The sequence below is a fragment of the Elephas maximus genome, chromosome 10 (assembly GCF_024166365.1).
Source record: "Elephas maximus indicus isolate mEleMax1 chromosome 10, mEleMax1 primary haplotype, whole genome shotgun sequence".
Lineage (NCBI taxonomy): Eukaryota > Metazoa > Chordata > Mammalia > Proboscidea > Elephantidae > Elephas > Elephas maximus.
In genome coordinates this window covers 108,688,545-108,708,631 of record NC_064828.1, presented here as the reverse complement: position 1 = coordinate 108,708,631, position 20,087 = coordinate 108,688,545, and the positions used below count along the sequence as shown (strand labels likewise).

General features: G+C 41.0%; 1 protein-coding gene across 2 annotated transcripts in view; it reads left to right on the top strand.

The window, feature by feature from the left end:
* The window catches only part of DICER1 (dicer 1, ribonuclease III), a 76,634-nt gene that overhangs the window by 11,809 nt on the left and 44,738 nt on the right, over positions 1-20,087 (top strand). The window contains exons 2-7 of one of the 2 annotated variants that reach the window (XM_049898448.1): positions 9,908-9,973; positions 10,959-11,059; positions 16,313-16,501; positions 17,154-17,316; positions 18,547-18,677; positions 19,837-19,971. In XM_049898448.1, the coding sequence (XP_049754405.1) occupies positions 16,358-16,501; positions 17,154-17,316; positions 18,547-18,677; positions 19,837-19,971 (573 nt within the window). In that variant the 5' untranslated portion in view covers positions 9,908-9,973; positions 10,959-11,059; positions 16,313-16,357. The remainder of the gene's footprint in view (positions 1-9,907; positions 9,974-10,958; positions 11,060-16,312; positions 16,502-17,153; positions 17,317-18,546; positions 18,678-19,836; positions 19,972-20,087) is intronic. The other variant, XM_049898449.1, reaches the window with a different exon arrangement.

The window sequence follows — 20,087 nt, the reverse complement described above, 5'->3', positions numbered from 1 at the left end:
AACTTAAGAAAAAGACAACCCCAGTAAAAAACCATGCAAAGGACTTGAACAGACATTTACCAAAGAAACATACAAATGGCCAACAGGCACGCACAAAGATACTCAGAGCCAGTAGAGCCATTAAAAAAAACACCAGACCCATTGCTGTTGAGTTGATTCTGACACGTAGAGACCCTATATGACAGAGTAGAATTGTCTCATAGGGTTTTCCAGGCCGTAATCTTTATAGGAGCAGATCACCAGGTCTTTTCTCTTGCAGAGGAGCTGGTGGGTTTGAATCGCTGACCTTTGGTTAGCAGCCCAGTGCTTTAACCATTGCACCGCCTGGGCTCCATTAGCCATTGCCATCGAGTCGATTCCAGCTCAGCGACCCTGTAGGTCAGAGCAGAGCAGCTCCGTAGGGTTTCCAAGGAGCGGCTGGTGGTTTCAAACTGCCAATCTTTTGGTTAGCAGCCTGAACTCTTAACCACTGCACCACCAGGGCTCCTCATTAGCCGTTAGGGAAATGCAAATCAAAACCAAAATGAGATACTATTGTACCCCCATTAGAATAAAAAAAAAAAATTTATTTTATTTATTTTATTAGAATGGCAGTGATCAAATACAGCCGTTGTGGGCGAGGTTGTGGAGGAACCAGGAGCCTTCAGCCATTGCTGGTAGAAATGTAGAAGGGTACTACCACTATGTGAAATAGTTTGGTGGTTCCTGATACATTTGAACATAGAATTGCGGTGTTGTTGTTACGTGCTGTCTAGTTGATTCCAACTCATTGCGACCCTGCAGGACAGAATAGAACTGCCCTGTAGGGTTTCCAGTGAGCAGCTGGTGGATTCTAACTGCCTACCTTTTGAATAGCAGCCCAGCTCTTAACCATTGTGCCACCAGGGCTCCAGTATGACCCAGTAATTCCTCTCTTGGGTATATACCCAGAAGGGCTGGAAGCATTGACACAAACAGACACACATACACCAGTGTTCATTGTAGCGCTAATCACAATAGCCAGAAGGCGTATACAACAAAATGTCTTAAATCAGCTGATGAATGGGTAAAGGAAGCGTGCATAGAGATACGATGGAATGTTGCTCAGCCGTAAAGACGGATGAAGATGTGCAGCCTGGAATAAAACATGCTGAGTGAAATAAGGGCATCATAAAAGGACATGTACTGTATGACCTCACTTACAGGAGACAAGCAAATACGGAGAAGCCAGAAATCAGTAGTTACCAGGGGTGGGAGGGAGCGGGGAGGGAGTTTTTGCTTAGGCGGTATTGAGTGTTAATGGTAGTGGGATACTTTGGAGAAGGATGGCAAGAATGACTGCACAACGTGAAGAGTGTGATCAATGTCACTGAATTATACACGTAGAAATTGCTGAATTGGCATATGTCTTGTGTATATTTTTACCACAATAAAAAAAAATTATATATTAAATATGAAAAAAAACAAGCCCTGTGGAGCACAGTTCTACCCTGACACACATGGGGTCTCCGTGAGTCGGAACTGACCCCACGGCAACTGATGTGGTGTTTTGGTTGGATGTGTGTGTGTGACATGAAACTTGTCTTGCCTCAGCAGCAAAATGCTCTAAAAAACGCTCATCTGTGTTATCTATACTGAGTGAAGAAGTTACACAGTAAGTTATAGTTTCTTATAAATGTATCTATTTCACTATGTCTGAGTCTCCGTTATGATAATACTCTCTCTTAAGGTAGCACTTTTCATTTCACTAGAGGCCAAAAAGTCGTTATATAGCGTTTGTAACAAAGCAGTAGATCCTGATTGGTCTTCAGCTCAGTTGACGACCTTAGAAGAAATTGTGAGACACAGAGTCAGTCACTGTGTATTTGCTGAACACCTGTGTTCCGGGAATAAGAGAGACCAAGAGAACCCTCAGTGGACGGGGTTGGTTTCGGTTGCCGAGGCTTTACAATGAAAGGAATATTTGTATGTGTTGACACAGACTCAGTTGAAATACTCCATTTGGGTCTGTGAATTGTAAATTGGGTCTGCTCCCCCTGGAACCCCCTGGGGTCAACAAAAGGAACATCTAGATGCCCCTTGTTTTGACTGGCAGATCAGTGTAAATAGGCCTCTCCTTTGAGACTGAATCCACTGGTCAGTCCAGCCAGTTCTGACTCCTGGTGACCCCAGGTGTGTCGGAGTAGAACTGTAAATTCTTTAACCCCAATGGGGTTTTCAGTGGCTGATTTTTTGGAAGTATGTCGCCTAATCTTTCTTCCTAGGTACCTCTGGGTGGATTTGAACTTCCAACCTTTTTCTTTAGCAGCTGAGTGCGCTAACCGTTTGCACAACCCAGGGGCGCCTACTAGAGACTATAGCGTATTGTGTATAGTGGAAATAGAAGGTTGGAATCAGACACAATTTTAGATAGAATTCCAGCTCTTCCTTTTGTCTGTGGAATGACCTTAACCCCATCCAGTGCCCTGGAGTCGATTCTGACTCATAGCAACCCTGTAGGACAGAGTAGAGCTGTCCCATAGAGTTTCCAAGGAGTGCCTGGTGGATTCGAACTGCCGACCCTTTCGTTGGCAGCTCTAGCACTTAACCACTATGCCACCAGAGTTTCCTGAATGACCTTGGATAAGTTATTTCAGATTCCTGTAAAATGGAGAGGATACTTGCCTTAGTGTTGTTTTGAGGATTAAATCAGGTAACAGAATTTAAGTGCGCAGTAAAGATAAATTTTCTTCCTTCCCTTCCTACTCTGGGAGCTTTTGGTACACTCAACATGGTGAATTCCTATACATTGTATTAAATTGTTTTTGCGTGTTTTTTAAAATAAGGTTTAAATGAAATCACTTTCAATTGATACACAGGAAAGTGCGTAAATCATAAAGATACACAAAGTTAACACTCCCTGTAACCAGTACCCAGCTCAAGAAACATATGACCATCGTTTTATAAGCCCCTCTCAGCACGCCTTCCCAGACACTTGTAATTGCTGTTGAGATGGCTGCTATGCTTAGTGACCTCACGTGTGAGAGTGAAATGTTGCCCGGTCCAGGGCTAGTGACCTCATGTGTGACAGAGTGAAATGTTATCCCGTCCAGGGCCGTCTTCATGATTGCTGGCATGTTTGAGTCCATTGCTGTGGCTATTCCCAGGCACTACCCCTGCAAAAAGGGTAAACGCCATACTGCCTTAGATTAGTTTTGTATATTTTCATCTTTATACCAATAGAAGTCTTACAGTGTATATTCTTTTGTGTTGGGCTTCTTTAACTCAACATGATGTTTGTGAGGTTCATTCCATGTTGCAGTATTTAGTTTATGCCAGTATTTACTTGTCTATTGTTAATGAACTATTGGGTTGCTTCCAGTTTTGGCTTGCATGAATAACGTAGTTCTGAACATTCTTGTGCGTGTCTTTTGGGGGATATATGTACATGTTTCAGTGGGGTATATACTTAGGAATGGAATTGGTTGAGTCATAGGGTGTGTTTGTGTTCAGCTTTCGTAGATTCTTCAAGTTACAGTCCCACCAGCATTAGTTTACACATCCTCCTCCTGCTCCCTGTTGGCTTGTCTGCCTTTTTCTCACTGATGTGTGGGAGTTGTTTATATATTCTAGATACAGTTTCCTTGTCGTGTGTAGTATTGCCCTTACGTCCTACTCTGGCTTGCCTTTTCACTCAGATCATTTAATAAACAGAAGTTCTTTATTTTGACGTAGTCCAGTTTATCAACTTTTTTGTTTTATGCTTAGTGCTTTTTGCATCTTGTTTAAGAAAATTTTTGCCCACTTCAAGGACCTGAAGATATTCTCCCCCCCTGCTTTATTTCTATTTATTGTTTTTCATTGTACATTTAAATCTACAATCCAACTGGAATTGATTTTTGTGTATGGAGTGAAACAAGAGTCAACATTTCACCCATTTACCCAGCGCCATCTATTTGGAAAGATCATTCTTTTCCTCACTTCATGGCAGTGTTATTTTTGTCATTAATTAAGTGACCTTGTATGTGTGGGTCTGTTTCTGTTGGTCTGTTCTTGTGCCAGTACCACACTGTCTTAATTACTGGAGCTCTCTGTTAAGCCTTCATACCGGGTAGCATAAGTTCCCCAGCTTTGCTCTTCAGGATTGCCTTTGGTGTTCTTGGTCCTTTGGTTTTCCATGTAACTTTTAGAATCAGTCTGTCAGTTTCTACACACACCAAAAACACTTGTTTGGGAATTAAGCTTATTAAAATAGTTTGGATTGTTTAAAGTCGTTTAAAAGCTCAAAGTAACTATCTTAAGTTTTATATTTGACCTAGTAAAAGCTGTGTTAACTCAATACTTGTTCGTTTGAGATTAGATGAGTAAGGCCTAGTTTCAGCTTAAAATTAATAAAAGTGTATTTATGGATGTTTCCAGCTTACTTTAAACCCTATGTAAATAAAGTATGAGGTGATCTTTCCTTTCAAAGATCTTACTTTCGGGCGAAAGACCTCGCACTAAGAGCTGATGTTGGTCAGTGGTAAGCCGTGATTTGGGGCTGTGGAGAGCCCACGCGTGCTGACTAGAAGGGGCCACGATAAGGCGTGAAGGAAAGCTTGGGGGGGGTGGGGTTGGGGCACAGCAGGAAGCGGAAGCTCTTCCGTGGAAGTTGGGATGCTTTTGTCAGAGCAGAGGGGACGGTGCGGAGGGAAGGCGGATAATACACTTCCTCGCGCGACGCTCGGACGCGGTGCTTTCCCCAGCGCCTGGAACTTGTGGTGTTTGTTGGCTCAACAAATATTTATTGTACACTCATCATACTCAGCGGTGCCTCAGGCTCACCCAGGATTAAATGTTCACGTTATGTTGTTTTAAAACAGCTTGACATTAAGAAAATTGTGGCCTTTTTTCCCTCCTGGGTGGTCTCACTTGGTAATAAAGATAGATAGAAAGTAGTCATGAGTGGCGTAAAATTCTAGCACTTGCTGCGGGTTTTTTTTTTTTTTTTCAATATTTATTGTGCTTTAAGTGAAAGTTTACAAATCAAGTCAGTCTCTCATTCAGAAAGTTATACCCACCCTGCTATGTACTCCTAGCTACTCTCTCCCTCATGAGACGACAGCACACTCCTCCTCTCTGCGCTGTATTCCTCATACTGCTTGTGTCTGTTCAGCCAGCTCCTGGCCCCCTCTGCCTTCCATCTCGCCTCCAGACAGGAGCTGCCCACATAGTCTCGTGTGTCTACTTGAGTCAAGAAGCTCACTCCTCACCAGTGTCATTTTCTGTCTTAGAGTCCAGTCCAATCCCTGTCTGAAGAGTTGGCTTCGGGAATGATTCCAGTCTTGGGCTAACAAAGGGTCCGGGGACTGTGACTTCCAGGGTCCCTCTAGTCTCAGTCAGACCATAACGCCTGGTCTTTTTACGAGAATTCGAGGTCTGCATCCCACTCTTGTGCTCCATCAGAGAGTGTCTGTTGTGTTCCGTGTCAGGACAGTCATCAGTAGTAGCTGGGCACTGCAGTGTTTTTAAATGAGCAAAATACAGAAACTTGGAACTAAAGGCCAGCCCTAAAACTCACCTTGAAAGCTAGTGGTATATTAACTTTTTATCTCTCTTAAAGCAAAACTGCAGGGTCAGTGTCATCATAGGTGACTTGAGGGGGTGTTGCACTGTTCTGAGGGGTAGAGTGTTGTGCTTCTGAGAAGCGTGCCAAGTATGTGGGCCCTTGGTGCATACTTTTTATATGGAGATTTTGACGGATGGAATTCATTAAGATGGTATTTGACCTGTATTCAACTTCGATTTTGGACAAATCTAATTTCAGATGCAATTATTTTGAAAATCTAAACATAATATGCTTATGTTACAGATTTTGAGAAACCCAGAAATCTGTTTGGTTCATAGAGCAGTGCATGAAAAGAGGGCTAATGAATTTGTGGTTTAAATTATAGAAACTGGAGTAAATTTTACCACATCTGTGCTTATGGGAAGGGTTTTTTTTCTTTTTTAAATACCTAGCATGGACTCATATTATCTCTAAACTGTTGTTCTTCACATAAGTCATCCTCAGTTGGAAAGTTTGTTTTCCAGTTCTTAAAGTCGTAGGTGTTCACTGTAGAGAATTTTAAAATGTAGAAAAGTTTTAAGAAGAAAAAAATTATAGTATCAGTCCCGTCATCCCCTCCCTCTCTTCCTCTCTCTTTAGTTTTTCGTTTTAAGAGACAATTATGATCTTATTTCAAATAAAAACTGTTCTCTACTTTTTTCATTTAATGCCAAACTTTTAAAAGCATTTGTGTTCATTTTAAACTCTGTCGTCATTTTTAATGGCTGAATTGTATTGCATCATGTAAAAGAAACCATGATTTATAAAACCATTCCCTCATTCATTCTTAGACATTCGGGTTTTGTTTTTGTTTTTTGCCATCTTTGCTGCTGTAAATGGTAATGCTGAAGGAAGTGTTTCTATATGAAGTTTGTGTGTGTGTGTTAATGCTGTAGGCTACATTAATATGCAAAGATTTTTAGTTAATGACAGATACGACAAAAGTGAAAATGAAAATATTTCTTTTTCGCTGAGTGTTTAATCATCTGAAGATGTCAGTGTTTAAATCCCACAAATTATTATCTCTTCTTTTCTCTCCTGTTTATCATTCTTCCATTTGACCTTAATTTTTTTTATAATCTGTATTCACCAAATAATAGCAGGTAAATCCTTGAAATATTTATTTTATGTACTATGAATATTTTGGAAAATCCCCACCTTTTTGAAATTTTTTTCCCTCTCTCTCTCTCTTTATTGTACTTTGGGTGAAGGCTTGCAGAGCAAATTAGTTTTTCATTAAACAACTAATGCACATATCGTTTTGTGACATTGGTTGCTAACCTCGCGATTGTCAGCACTTGCCCTTTCTTGACCTTGGGTTCCCCATTTCCATTCGACCAACTTTCGTGTCCTCTCCTGCCTTCTTGTCCTTGCCCCTGGGTTGGTGTGCCCATTTAGTTTCTTTTTGTTTTACGGGCCTGTCTCGTCTTTGGCTGAAGGGTGAACCTCAGGAGTGACTTCAGTACTGAGCTAAAAGGGTGTCGGAAGCCATACTCTCAGGGTTTCTCCAGTCTCCATCAGACCAGTAAGCCTGGTCTTTTTTTTGTGAGTTAGAATTTTGTTCTACATTTTTTTCCAGCTCTGTCCAGGACCCTCTTCTGTGATCCCTGTCAGAGCAGTTGGTGGTAGGAGCTGGGCACCATCTAGTTGTGCTGGACTCAGTCTGGTGGAGGGTGTGGTAGTTCCGTTTTCTCTTTTGTTATATTTTATATTTTCAAACCTTGTCAATTTGATCATTATCATTGTTGTTTCTTGCCCATCTATATACTGTTTCATTGCCTAAGTAACAGTTAATTGAAACAATGTCTTCAGTATTGTCTGGAGCAAACAGAAGTAACAGAGTATTTTTTATTTTTTTGCTTTTAAAGAGAACTAGTGGACACAAAGCTGTTTAATTTTATTTCACATTGTATACCATATTTTGTGATTTAATTTGTTTGAGTTTCCTCTTACCATAAATTCATAATGTGCTTTTTCAGGTTAAAAATACTTGTATTCTTTAAATTTATATGACAATACATTTTCTATGTTGAATCTTGGTATTAATAAAATATTTTAGGTTTCCTTTAAGGGGTTCCTTCAATTTTGAAAGGTTTCAGAATTGTTTGAAAACAATGGCTCTGGATAGAGATGGTAGTGGTTTTTTTTTTTAACTACTATTTATTGAGCATTTTCTGTCTTCCAAGCACTTTATTTTCTCCCTACCAACTTTGCCATATGTGATCTCATTTGATCCTCATGGTAGTCAGGTGTCCTGTGTTACAGGCAAGAAAACAAGCTCAGAGAGAGAGAGTGGAGGCTGGGTGTAATTCCTGGTCTTTCCGGCTCTGGACTCATAGCTGGCCTTTAGATGATTTTTAAATGAGAGATACTTAAAAAAATAAATAAATAACGACTGCTTCCTATGCCGCAGTGGGCCTAGTGGTGTCTCTTGCATGTAGGAGAGCCCTGTGAGGAGGGGTGACTTTCTGTTAGAAAGTGTGAGGTGTGAGCACATCGGTGGATTTTGGATGAAGCTCTCTTAAAACAGCTGAGGGCTTTCTCTTCTCATTGTAATTGAAGAAAATGGAAGGGAGTTGTGTTTTTAAACGACTTGGATCTGTTTTTATGTGTGTGTTGATTTTTAATGTAGCTAAGCATGTGCCCGCTTAGCTCCGTCTTCATTTTTTAAGTTCCCTCCCTCCAATATGGAGCCCTGGTGGCGCAGTGGTTAAGAGCTCTGCTGCTAACCAAAAGTCAGCAGTTCAAATCCACCAGCCGCTCCTTGGACACCCTGTGGGGCAGTTCTCCTTTGCCCCCCATAGAGTTGCTATGAGTTGAAATCAACTCGATGGCAATGGGTTTTGGTTTCCCTCCAGTATAATTGGGCAGCCCATTTTAGGATTTCTCCAGTATTTAAGTTCCAAGAAATGGAATTTTGTTACTTGGCATGAATACTATTTAAGAATTGGATTATGGTTAAAACAAAAAAACAGCCATATAACCTGTTACTTTGCATCCCTGGCCATGAATCCCCTTAATAATGTAGACAGGTTACACACTAAAATAATGCCTTGGCTCTCCATAGCACTTTTGTTATGAGGCACTTAAAGCTCTTAAGAGAATTTTTAGTCTTACCTGTTAGCTTACGGAAGTACTTTTGACAGTGTTTTAATGTCACAGTGTTCATATCACGTTGTTTTCCTTTTGTTCACCATGGGATTTCATGGGAGTTGTGCATTTTGGGAACCAGGAGAGTAGATGTGAAATCTGGACAGTAGTATTTGTAAAGTTAATGGTATCAGACTTTGTGGCACATTGTAATAAAATGAATGAGTTGAAGTTTGTTTCCGTCACCAGTTTTGAAAATTCACACCCAGGAAACAAGATGCCTTTAGCCTTCAGACAGAAGAAGTTAGCTGATTGTCCTTATAAGCGTTTGTCTGAAAAGGGACAGCCATGCTACTCCACTTAGACACTGACGTGGCTCACGCTTGTACAGAAGCCTGACTGGCTGATATGTGGCATATCTATTTCAGATTATCAAACAAGAATTTTTGGGTTTGTAGTTTAAGTCATGGTCACCAATTAAAATTAGAAACCTTGACCCATCAACTTTGTGTTGGTGACATAAAGTAAGTTGTCATTGTACTAGGCACGTTACCTTCCTAACGTGTGTCTATAGAGAATTGTCTAGGGAAGTAATTTTGGTAACTGAGCAATATTATGTAATAGTTGAGTGGAAGTGAATTTTAAAGCAGTGTCAGCTTGCTCTTATTTTGGTTATGGTCTTTCTAGAAAAGAGCTGAGTATGAGTCAGAAAAGGCCTGGAGTGTGATATGTCAGGCAGCGTGGGTGTGTTTCTTTGTATCTTACTAGGTTGACTCGATGGCAACGGGTTTGGTTTTGGTTTTTTTGGTGACTCTATAGGAATGGAATTAAAAGTCAAATGAAATATGAGGTAGTTTCAGAAAACGCCAACCCTCTGATACACCGGTAGATAGGATATGCTTACGTGAAGCGTGATATTGGTTACCATAGTGTGTGTTAAGTGTTTTTAAAACCAAATTTTACTGGGGAAAACATGTAATTTTGTGCCAGGAGTTCTCCCTTACATCTAATTGGATTAAACTAACAACTTTTTTTTTCGACCAATTGTATTAGAGCATAATCAATGTTCGATGTTGATTATTAGACCATAATAATTTTAAAGGGCAGCTCTTTCAGATATGTACTGTTTGGTTCCCAAAAGATCAGTCGTTTTATGAAAGATCTTATTCTGATAAGTTAAATATGAAACTTTGTCAAGTTGGAGATTTTTTAAAGTTCATTTTAGAAAATGAGTTGTCTGTTCTAAAATATGTTCTCTCCGATTGCTTTTAGGTTACCTAGGGTATGAAATAATACAGACTTGGAAACGCTGAAAGAGCTTAGAATCAGCATTTTGAGGTAAATACGTATAAACTAAAGTCATATTAAAGTGACCCCATTCTGCTTTGCTAGTTTTTTAGTAAAACAGATTTGTGTATGAAATTTGAAAGCATAATCTCCACGTGAATTTTTTTAAACAACTGGAAGTAGATAAGTGAGATACACACTATTGCCGATTTTTCTTTCGGAGCTCAGGTAACAATGTGAAGTAGAGGCTTTCCAGTAAGTTAATGAGCATAAATTCAATCTGGTGTCCAATCTTAAAAAAACCAGTGTTTGTGAAATTAAGCTTTTCATCTCAAGGCCTTAAGCTTCCTTAGTTCGTGATCTATAATGAGAAAAAAAAAAAAAAAAATGAGAGCTACCCCTAAATTGAAATCTCTCCCACAGCATTAACTGTGTTGAGCTGTGCTCCTGAGTGCTTCTATTCGTAAACTAAATAAACTCTATAAAAAAGTTCGTAGTGTGGATTCAACTGTTCTTGGAGTTTGTGCTTTTAATTTCACTTTGGGAAATTGCAATTGCTGATAGTTTTCGTACTGGAGTTCCTTATTACTAGGTGATTTGGATTTCTCAGCCGAAGCAGCTCTTCTGGTCACCGTCTTTCATTTCTTCTGTATATGTGAATTTAGGAAATAACACATAATTATTTTCTTATTTTTTCATTTTTTGGTAATCTGTAAAGCACTACCTTTAGAATTTGTTGACTGTTCGATTTCCTTGTATTCTTTTTGAAACCTTTCCTTGAATTTTTCTCTAGCTTTTTCTTTTCCTCAGATCTCTGGGAAGCGGGCAAGCTATTGATGCAGCTCCTTCTCTCGTTCTCTGCTTTAGGATAGGACACGGGATCCTAAAATAACCCGGACAACTGTGTTTAACATTGAATGCAAAATAGTGGCCTTTCTTTCAGTCCTTCCTATCAGTAGGGCTCTCTTGTAGATGCGTTTATATTCAGTCTAAGGACGGGAATCTTAAACCTGGCTGTTTCTACATTTATTTTTAGAGCAGAAGCTTGGGTATGCTGTGATTTTCCAATAAACTGCCATCACAATGTCAAAATGCAGTTCAGACAACAGCAACGCAGAGATCTCAAACATTAAAACGGTAAATCTATCATTTATAATGTGTAGAAAGAGGAAGAGAGTTTGTCTGCTTTATTATTGTTTCTAAGTGAATACAATATGGAGACTATGGAACAGCCTCCCCGGTTTCATGAGTGTAAATCGTTTGACCAGAAATTTATTGTCTGTGCTTGAAAAAGTCCCGTGGAGTAACTGTTGGCCCTGCTAAAGCAGGAAACAGCGGTCAGCTCACCTCTGGAACCCCAGAGCTTGTGCTTGCCAGCGGGGCCTCGCGTCTCCTCGTTAAGGCCAGGTAAAGAAGTCTGCACAAACGTGCCGAAGAAAGTCAGAATTGGCGAAACTACAGGTTTCGCTGTGTTCACATTATAGGGTGACCTGTTGAGTTTTTTAAATCTTGGATTTGCTTTCCCTAAATAGAAAATGTGTTTCTGTGGCCAGCCACTGTATATGAAAGGAATGAAAATGAATTTAAATATTATGAGCTTATGTGAAACACGGTTGGGAAGGGTTAAGTTGCTGTCTTCCCTTTCCGTGCAGACCCTCGTACCTGCACCCCCCCTCAGTAAAAGGCCATGGGGGCCTGTGTGGATAGGAGTCAGATGGGTGTACATTTTCTAAGCCAAATAGGAATATCTTTTGAACCATCTGTTGTGTTCTGTGTGTTATTGTGTGGACAGCCATGAATCTCTGATTTGGTTCATCACATGTTTATTTAAATGTATATCTGGTACATTACATTGTACCAGGAAATTTAATTGATGCAAAGAATGAGACATGTATCTTGCACTTATGGAGGGTATGTTCCAGTCAAAGAGTAAGGTATGTATGTATGTGTGTCTGTGTGAGTATATGTAATATGATATAAATTACGAACGGCAAGGTTTCTGTTTCACTCAGTTGGACATCGTTTTTGCTCTGCAAACCTGCACTGATTGGTTACCACGTCTCAGGTATGGTCTGGCACAGGGGAAGATACCAGTGTATGTAAGACGTACCGCCTCCGTACTCAAGGAACTCCTAGTTTAATTGGTCCTATTTTTGTGAGACTGGAGAGTAAAAAGAGTTGCTAGCTGGTACAAACAGTTAATGTGCTCAGCTGCTAACCAAAAGTTGGAGGTTCAGGTCTACTCAGAGATGCCGCAGAAGAAAGGCCTGGTGATCTCATTCTGAACAATCAGCCACTGAAAACCCGATGGAGCGTCTCTATTCCACACACGTGAGGTCCCCGAGTCAGGATGGACCTGGCAGCAACTGGCTTAGAGATTAAAAAGAAATTATTTAAGAATTATTTTTAAGTTACAGAGATACATTTTATTGTGTGGATATTGGACAGCATCCCCAAAACCTACATAATGCAACTCATAATAAAAGTCAGTCAGTGCAAAATTCCCTGTGCATTTTAACATAGGGTTAGAGTGCGGGATTGATGAGTTTTAAGTGGTCGCTGAGGCGGTGTGGATACTAGGCTCAGTCATGGGCAGACAGAGATGACCCTTGGTTTGTGGGGACTGCTGGTGAGTGATGGCAGGGTGGGGGTAGGAGCATTCTAAGCTGGGTGAGTAACCTGAGCAGAAGAAGGGAGGTGGCTGAGGTCAGGCAGTAAAGAGCCTATAATGGACATAAGGTTCCCAGTGTCACTGGGGTCAGATGGTACAGAGGGATGGGATTGGATTGAATTCTTATGTTCATGTTAGATGTCTTTTCTACAAATTCCCTTCCAAAAGTGTGTTTCCTTATGTGTTGTCTCTTGTGAAAAGCAGCATCATCCTTATTTTTTTGACAGCCATGCATTACGTTTATATCAACTTACTGTTAGCCACTTTTTTTGGCAGTATTTTCTCTTTAGTTAGAACTTAAATGCTGATGAATGCACACATTTCATCTCATTTTTTCTTGATATTTTCATCACTTTTTATTCTTAAATTGATTCTTAGAGACTAACCACCTGTCCTTTTCCCCCACCTCCAGGCAGTTTGGGGTGGGGAGGAGAGAAGTAATGAGAAATGCCTTGCTTTCCATGTTTTGAGATGCCAGGAACACAGCCAGGACAGTGAACCTAGAACTCCTCCTTCCCGGGTTCTGTACCTGCTGGTTAGAAGGAATAGGACTGTCAGACTTGGGTGAAATGGGTGTCTCCTTGAGGTGCAGCTGGGCATGGGGAGCCGTGGAGCTCGGGTCTGCTTTGTGTGTCATGGGCCAGCTTCCCATTTGTTCCCAGGGACTGGCTTGCCTATTTTCATTTGTGTTCTTTCTGCCTTGATTGCACACAAGATCTCTTTCCTTCCTTGATTAATGGCACAGGGAGTATTGTCCAAGTTTTTTCCAATTCAGGTGTCTCTGAAACAAGCATTTTAACCTTTGCAGTTCTAAGAAGGATATACTAGCAGTGAAAGGGAAAAAAATAATCATAAGGACAAAGAAGGAGAGAATTTCTAAGTCTCAGAAGCTTCTAGATAGGACTCGTCCCTGGTTTCTTGGAGTGTACCTGGTGCTAGACTTTCTCCTACAAACAGTTTTTCCCTCCCCTCCCCTCCCTCCCCTCTGCATTTGCACTTCCCCAGGGAAGGGAAGCGATAACAGTGATGAAGGGCATCATTTGGTTTGCTTTTGTTTGTGAGTCACAGAAAACTCAGTGGCAGCTAGCTTAGACAGTTCAGGTAGTAAGGGAATTGGTTGACTCAGGTAACTGGAGCGTCCATCCTTAGACTGGGCTTCGAGGTTGGTTGATCCAGCAGCTCACTGATGTCTTCAGGGGCCCAGATTCTTTATTTTTGCCATCTCTAGTGCTAGTTTCATCCTGAGGCTGGGTCTTTTCATGAGTTTTGGGTAATTTCAGCAGCAAATGGGATTGATGGTTTCCTGAACCATGTTCAGAGGGAAAGAGAATTCCCTTTCTCAACCACCAAATAAAAGCCCCAGCCTTGGTGCTATTGGACGGGTACGAGCCAAATCCTGTGGCAAGGGAGAGTTGTGCAGCGATTGGCTTAGATCTGGGTGGCTGGCGGAGATAGAAAATAAGAAGCTGGATCCCTGGTGACTTCAGTAAGGGGCCGTGTGGCTGAGACAAGCAGAGCCGCTGCTGGAGTTAGGGAGGTCAAATGGCACAGCTGCTGCCCAGTGGGAGAAGTACGAGGGGCCGTTGCAGAGACCACCACCACAGAGTTGACAGTAATTGTGCCTTTGAGCACATAAAAGAATGAAGTGTTTTTGAAGAATACAGCTCCCCTCTTTTAAAAAATAGAATAATCCTCTCATTTATTTCTTAGATGATTTCTCTGGCCTTATTATTAATATTACCTATATGGAAGAATGGGTGGCAGTGGTGGCCAGAAGGAGAGTTTCTGGCTGTCTGTGGTTTCTGGAGGTAGGGAAGATGCGGGTGGACTTACACTGCTCTCCTCTTTTCTCCATTTGCCATCCCCTTCCCCGCCTTCCCCCTATGTGGTCTGATTCCTGATACCTTCTGCTGTGTCTGTGGTAGGCCTTGGGTTAGCGTTTGGGTTGGGTGAACAGTGAGGGATCAGATAAGGGTAAGTAATGCCAGGGAGTAAGCAGCCCACAGTCAAGAAGGAGAAGTCTGGAGTTGTCCCCAAGGGTGGTCGCCAGGTGTGAAGACCAGTGAAAGTGCCTGAAAACCTTAGACTTGGGCCTTCAGACTGGCTTGTTGGGTCTCAGGAAATTAGATAAAATGGACTTCCACACAAGGTTCTCGTCAGTTGCATTGAGAAAAAGCCCTGAGTGATGACCTTGAAGGCTTGCTCCCGGAGGGCCTGAGGAGTTTAGAAAAGGGAGCGCCAGGTGTGGGGTGAAAGGAATGGCTGTTGGGGCTTTGGCTCAGTAGAAAACGGGCAGATCGTTTCTCATGAGATGGTGGTTCATTTCCTCCAGGGAAAAGAATGACTCAGTGGTTTTTCAGAGTGTACTCCAGCCCTTCACTTCCCACCTCTCTCAGTCAGATAATTAGAGCGACTGTGCCCTCTGGTCCACAGACATATGTATCTTGCTGAAGTCCTCAGCCCTTGTGCCACTTACTGGGGAGAGCACTTTGTAGGAGCTGGACGCTGAACCCTTGTCAGCTGTTTCATCTCTGGAATCAGAGTTTGACGCTACGTCTGCTGATGACAGGGACTCTGCGCTGGACACTTCTTGTTGGATTTGATGCAGCAACCTAAGCCGCTGTGTTGTACCGTGGTTGCAAGTTTGACGTATCAGGAGATTAAAAAGTTCTGATTGGCAAGGAACAAAGACCTGGGGTCTCTCTTACTGGTTTCAAAGAGTATAACAATGAAGGCTCCAAAGTGGCACAAGGATGAAACGCCTTTCTGCAGGCAGATAGGTTCTGCTGACAGTCACCAGCTGGTGACGGGCTTCGGTACAGAGGTTTGGAACTCTGGACCCTATTTGCAGGTTAGAACTTTGAAGAAGACTCAAGTTTTATTTTGGTGTTTTGCATAATCAGATTTACCTTTGGAAAAGAATATATGAAATAAGAGGAGTGCCTAGATACGAGAACATTTCATTTCACGGGAGGGTGTGCTTTAATTTCTCAGGGATGTGTGTGCTGTCGAAGATGCAGACTTGAGTAGTTGGTCAGCCACACGGTTGTGATAGGTTGTCAGTTGGGAAAGAGACCTCCTGTGCTGATGGCCCTTTGCTGTAATGACGTGATAACGGCAGGCATTGGAGTCTTTCCCGAGGGGCAGGCACGGTGCTTGGTGCCCTCTGTGCATTAGCTAGTTTGTCAGTGATGACATCATTAAATTTACAAAGAACATTGGAAACGCACACACACAATTGCATGTTTTATATAGTTATATACATGTACGTATTTAAAAAGACTATAGCGATTTTAAAGGTTTGTTACGGTTACTGTTCTCTATCAGGAAATACAGATACGAATTGTAATTTTAATGGATTAAAAGGATCCCGTTATATAACTGTCATATTTTATGTAGCTCGTTCTTCATGGGTCGATTTTAAAGTTATTTCCTCTTTCTGAATAATAATGCAGCAGTAGGTATTCATGATCTCCTATCTCCGGGCAGTTGCCTGATTCTTTTTAAACGTGTTTCTAGGTACAGAATTGTTGGCCTGAAGGGTAGGGAAGGCTCGACTTTTAAAGTGATCCTGTTAGATCGAGAAAAGGCTGTAACAGTTAAAGGGGGCATTTGAAAAGACCCCTAGGAATGATATGCTGACGTGTCTCTTGTTTCTGTGCTTTCTTCTGTTTTTAACCCTGCACGGTGTGTAATGGTATTCTTTTTCCCTTTTGTAGTAAGCTGTGCTAGAACAAAAATGCAATGAAAGAAACACTGGATGAATGAAAAGCCCTGCTTTGCAACCCCTCAGCATGGCAGGCCTGCAGCTCATGACCCCTGCTTCCTCACCAATGGGTCCTTTCTTTGGACTGCCATGGCAACAAGAAGCAATCCATGATAACATTTACACGCCAAGAAAATATCAGGTACTAATGATGACACTAATACTGGAGCTTTTTTTTTTTTTTTTTTACTAAAATGGAGTAAATTAGCATATAGTTGACACATCTTCTGTAAAACTCATTTACCGTTTCAAGCCTCCCTCTTCTGATTAATTTTCTCATACAAAACACCTTTGTTCTTAATAGTCCTTTTCTTTTCTAACATCTGCTGGATAATTTATTTGATAGTTTTATTTGTGGAGTTCCGAATTTTTTCCCCTCTGTGAAAACCTCACTGTTCCTTAATATCCTTTTGGGTGTATCTGTTCTGTTGAGCTGGGTAAGAATAGACTGGTTTGAAAATACCCAGCCAAGTGGGTAGAACCCTGCTTACTGTAAGTTGAGTCACATTATTCTCGAGAATTGCCCCATCTCTGTAAAAACAGAGTCCTTCAGTGAAGATCAGAAATGATGACTGCCATTTCAACGTAAATTTGCACAGCACAGGCATTTTCACCCCTCTGATGATGATGATTCTAAAAAGATGTGGAAAGTATTTTATTTTTATTTTTTTTGTAAATTTATTGAAGGAAGATTTTAGAGAACAGTGACATTTCCTGGTTTGAAACAAAAAGCACTTTTCTAAATTTCGTACTTGGGTCAGAAGTGTGTAACCTCCTTGCCTGCTGTATTTCAGGTCGAACTGCTTGAAGCAGCTCTGGACCGTAATACCATAGTCTGCTTAAACACTGGCTCAGGGAAGACGTTTATCGCAGTACTACTCACTAAAGAGCTGTCCTACCAGATCAGGGGAGACTTCAGCAGAAATGGAAAAAGGACGGTGTTCTTGGTCAACTCTGGTAATAACAAATTGTTTTATCAAATTGTGTGGAGATTGGATGAGATTTTATGTTTAAGCAGATTTTCTCTCTGGGTATTCAGTTAAGTTATTGAAAGTAAAGGGAGTTGGACAAATAATGGGCTTGTTAAAACTGATAGAAGTTATCACTTTGTCTTATTAACTTTATGCTATTTCTCTTCAGTATTAGCCATTTTATTTCTGAGGTTTATACTTTAATTTTTCTCTTAAATGTAATTGCATTTAATTCTGATTCTGCATTTCTTTTGAATGGAATACTTTTAGAATTTAATCTAAGTCGTTAAAGTTATCTTTGTTGTTGATGTTTTAGCTTCACAGAGTGTGTCAAAAGGTGCCCTGATTAGGAGCTAGGCAACTTCTTGATTTATAATTTTGTTCTACCAGCTGCAGAAAGAAATATGCTCCTTAAGGGTTAGACGTAGTAAGAGTTTAAAATACCGATTTTTATGTGTTTGGGATTATACATCAAAACAAAAAGTATAAAATGTGAACATCAGCTGATAAGGTTCTAATGTAACTGTCACCTCCTTCCTCTTTTGAGATAGTCTCAGCATGACTATGCGACTGCTTTATCTCTTGGTGAAATAATCCGATTTTATTGAAGAAACAGGAGGGGTGGTCCTGAAGTGATTGCCATTCAAGTATAGCAGGCTTGACTTTTAAAATGATCCTATTAGATCAAGAAAGGGCTACAACACTTAAAGGGGGCATTTGAGAAGACCCCTAGGAATGATATCCTGACGTTTCTCTTGTTTCTGCGCTGTGGTCTGTGTTTAACCCTGCACGGTGTGTAGTGGAAGCTAAATTCTTAGGTGGGAAGAAATGGGCTGTAAAGAAGGGAAGTGATACAAGGTTCTCTGAAACAGGGCTGGTTCAAGCCCCTGCTGAGAATTTGCATTTCTACCCCAGACATACTGAATCAGAATCTACAGTTTAACGAGACCCCCAGGTGAGTCGTATGTATCCAGGTGATTCTTACGTATACACGTGATTGGAAACCCTGCTCTGAAGTGAATTACCAAAGGGCAGGGTGGTGAGTCTAGTGAGTGCATTTTGGAGGATAACCTTGAAACTATGATTTTAAATGGGCTATTTAAGAAACTATAATATATAGTAAGGATTTACTCAACTGTCATAATCATTATCAGCCCAGAGAGCCAACTAGGTAAGATTTCTCATATTTACATGGAGTTGTTATATTTGTAATCAGCAAACCAGGTTGCACAACAAGTGTCAGCTGTCAGAACTCATTCGGATCTCAAGGTTGGGGAGTACTCAAACCTGGAAGTAAATGCATCTTGGACAAAAGAGAAATGGAACCAAGAGTTTATGAAGCACCAGGTAAGAATTGTAGAGAAATTTCACTTTATAAATCCCTAGAAGTCCTTGACTTGGTTTATAAAATGACCTATTGCCGTGGTCGTCTGAGTTAGGTTTAAAACTCTACTTTCCTGTGCTTTATCGGCCTAGAAACTAGCCCATATGCTCTCTCTCTGACTGTAAGGCTCCTGCTAAAACCAAATAGATGACAATTTATTGTTGCTCTTACTGCGTAGAAAAGCAGCAGCTTTGCAGTGTGATTTACCTGCTGGAGAAACACAAATTTCTGCTCCCTATTTCCAACTTGCAGATCATCTGCTTTCAGAAAATTTATTCTTGAATTAAATGTCTTGAAACTTGAGCGCTTTCTTGGTTGAGGTCTTTGAGTCTTTGATGGAGATTTCCTCTAACTTAGGTTTCCACGTGGCCAGCATGTGTTGAGAGCCTTCTCTGTGTCAGCCACTCTGGTGGGTGTTGGCGGATACAGAGTGGTTGAGAGGTGCTTCCTAACCTTCAGCAGTCCACGGTCTACTAGCATAGCTCACATATTGGGTTAAGTCCTTATTAATAAAACGCCTAAGTGTCCAGAGTGGTAAGCTCCAAGAAGAACATTGAGTCTGTGTTTTCCTCTGGAAAATCTTGTCAGTTCAGTGGGAAGAAAAAGATCAGCGTGAATTGTTTTATGATTTGATTAAATTGACAGAACTTGTCAGTCAAAATTTGGCTGTAGGAACCTGAAAACCTAAAGGAGGTTTATCACAAAGACAGAGCCTTGGTGGTGCAGTGGCCAAGCGTTTGGCTGCTAACCAAAAGGTTGGCAGTTCGAATCCACCAGCTGCTCCTTGGAAGCCCTGTGGGACAGTTCTGCTCTGCTGTATCAGGTCGCTGTGAGTCGAAATCGACTGGATGGCAGTGGGTTTGGTTTTTGGGTTTATCATAAAGACCTCGTCCTCATAGTAGAAAATTTTATCCAGTAGAGTCTATTCCATGTTTTCATCATTTTGTTTCTTGGTTCCAGTGTATGAACTTCTATATACTTAGAATTTTTAGTTTAATTTTGACTGACTAATGAATTTCTTAACCCTCATCTACCAAACAATGGCTCCATGATTCGATTTCATTTATGTGTGTCTAGGCAGGTAAGTGACACGTTTGTATACTGATGTTGGTTTTATTTTAGGTTCTGGTTATGACTTGCTATGTCGCCTTGAATGTGTTGAAAAATGGTTACTTATCACTGTCAGATATTAACCTTTTGGTGTTTGATGAGTGCCACCTTGCAATCCTAGACCACCCCTATCGAGAAATTATGAAGGTAAGTTTTAGACTTTATCAGTTTGGGTGATTCGTGGTCAAATTACTGAGTATATACAGTATTTTAGGTATCAAAAAGCAGTAACAGTTATCAATTTTGGGAACTTGATTCCAGTG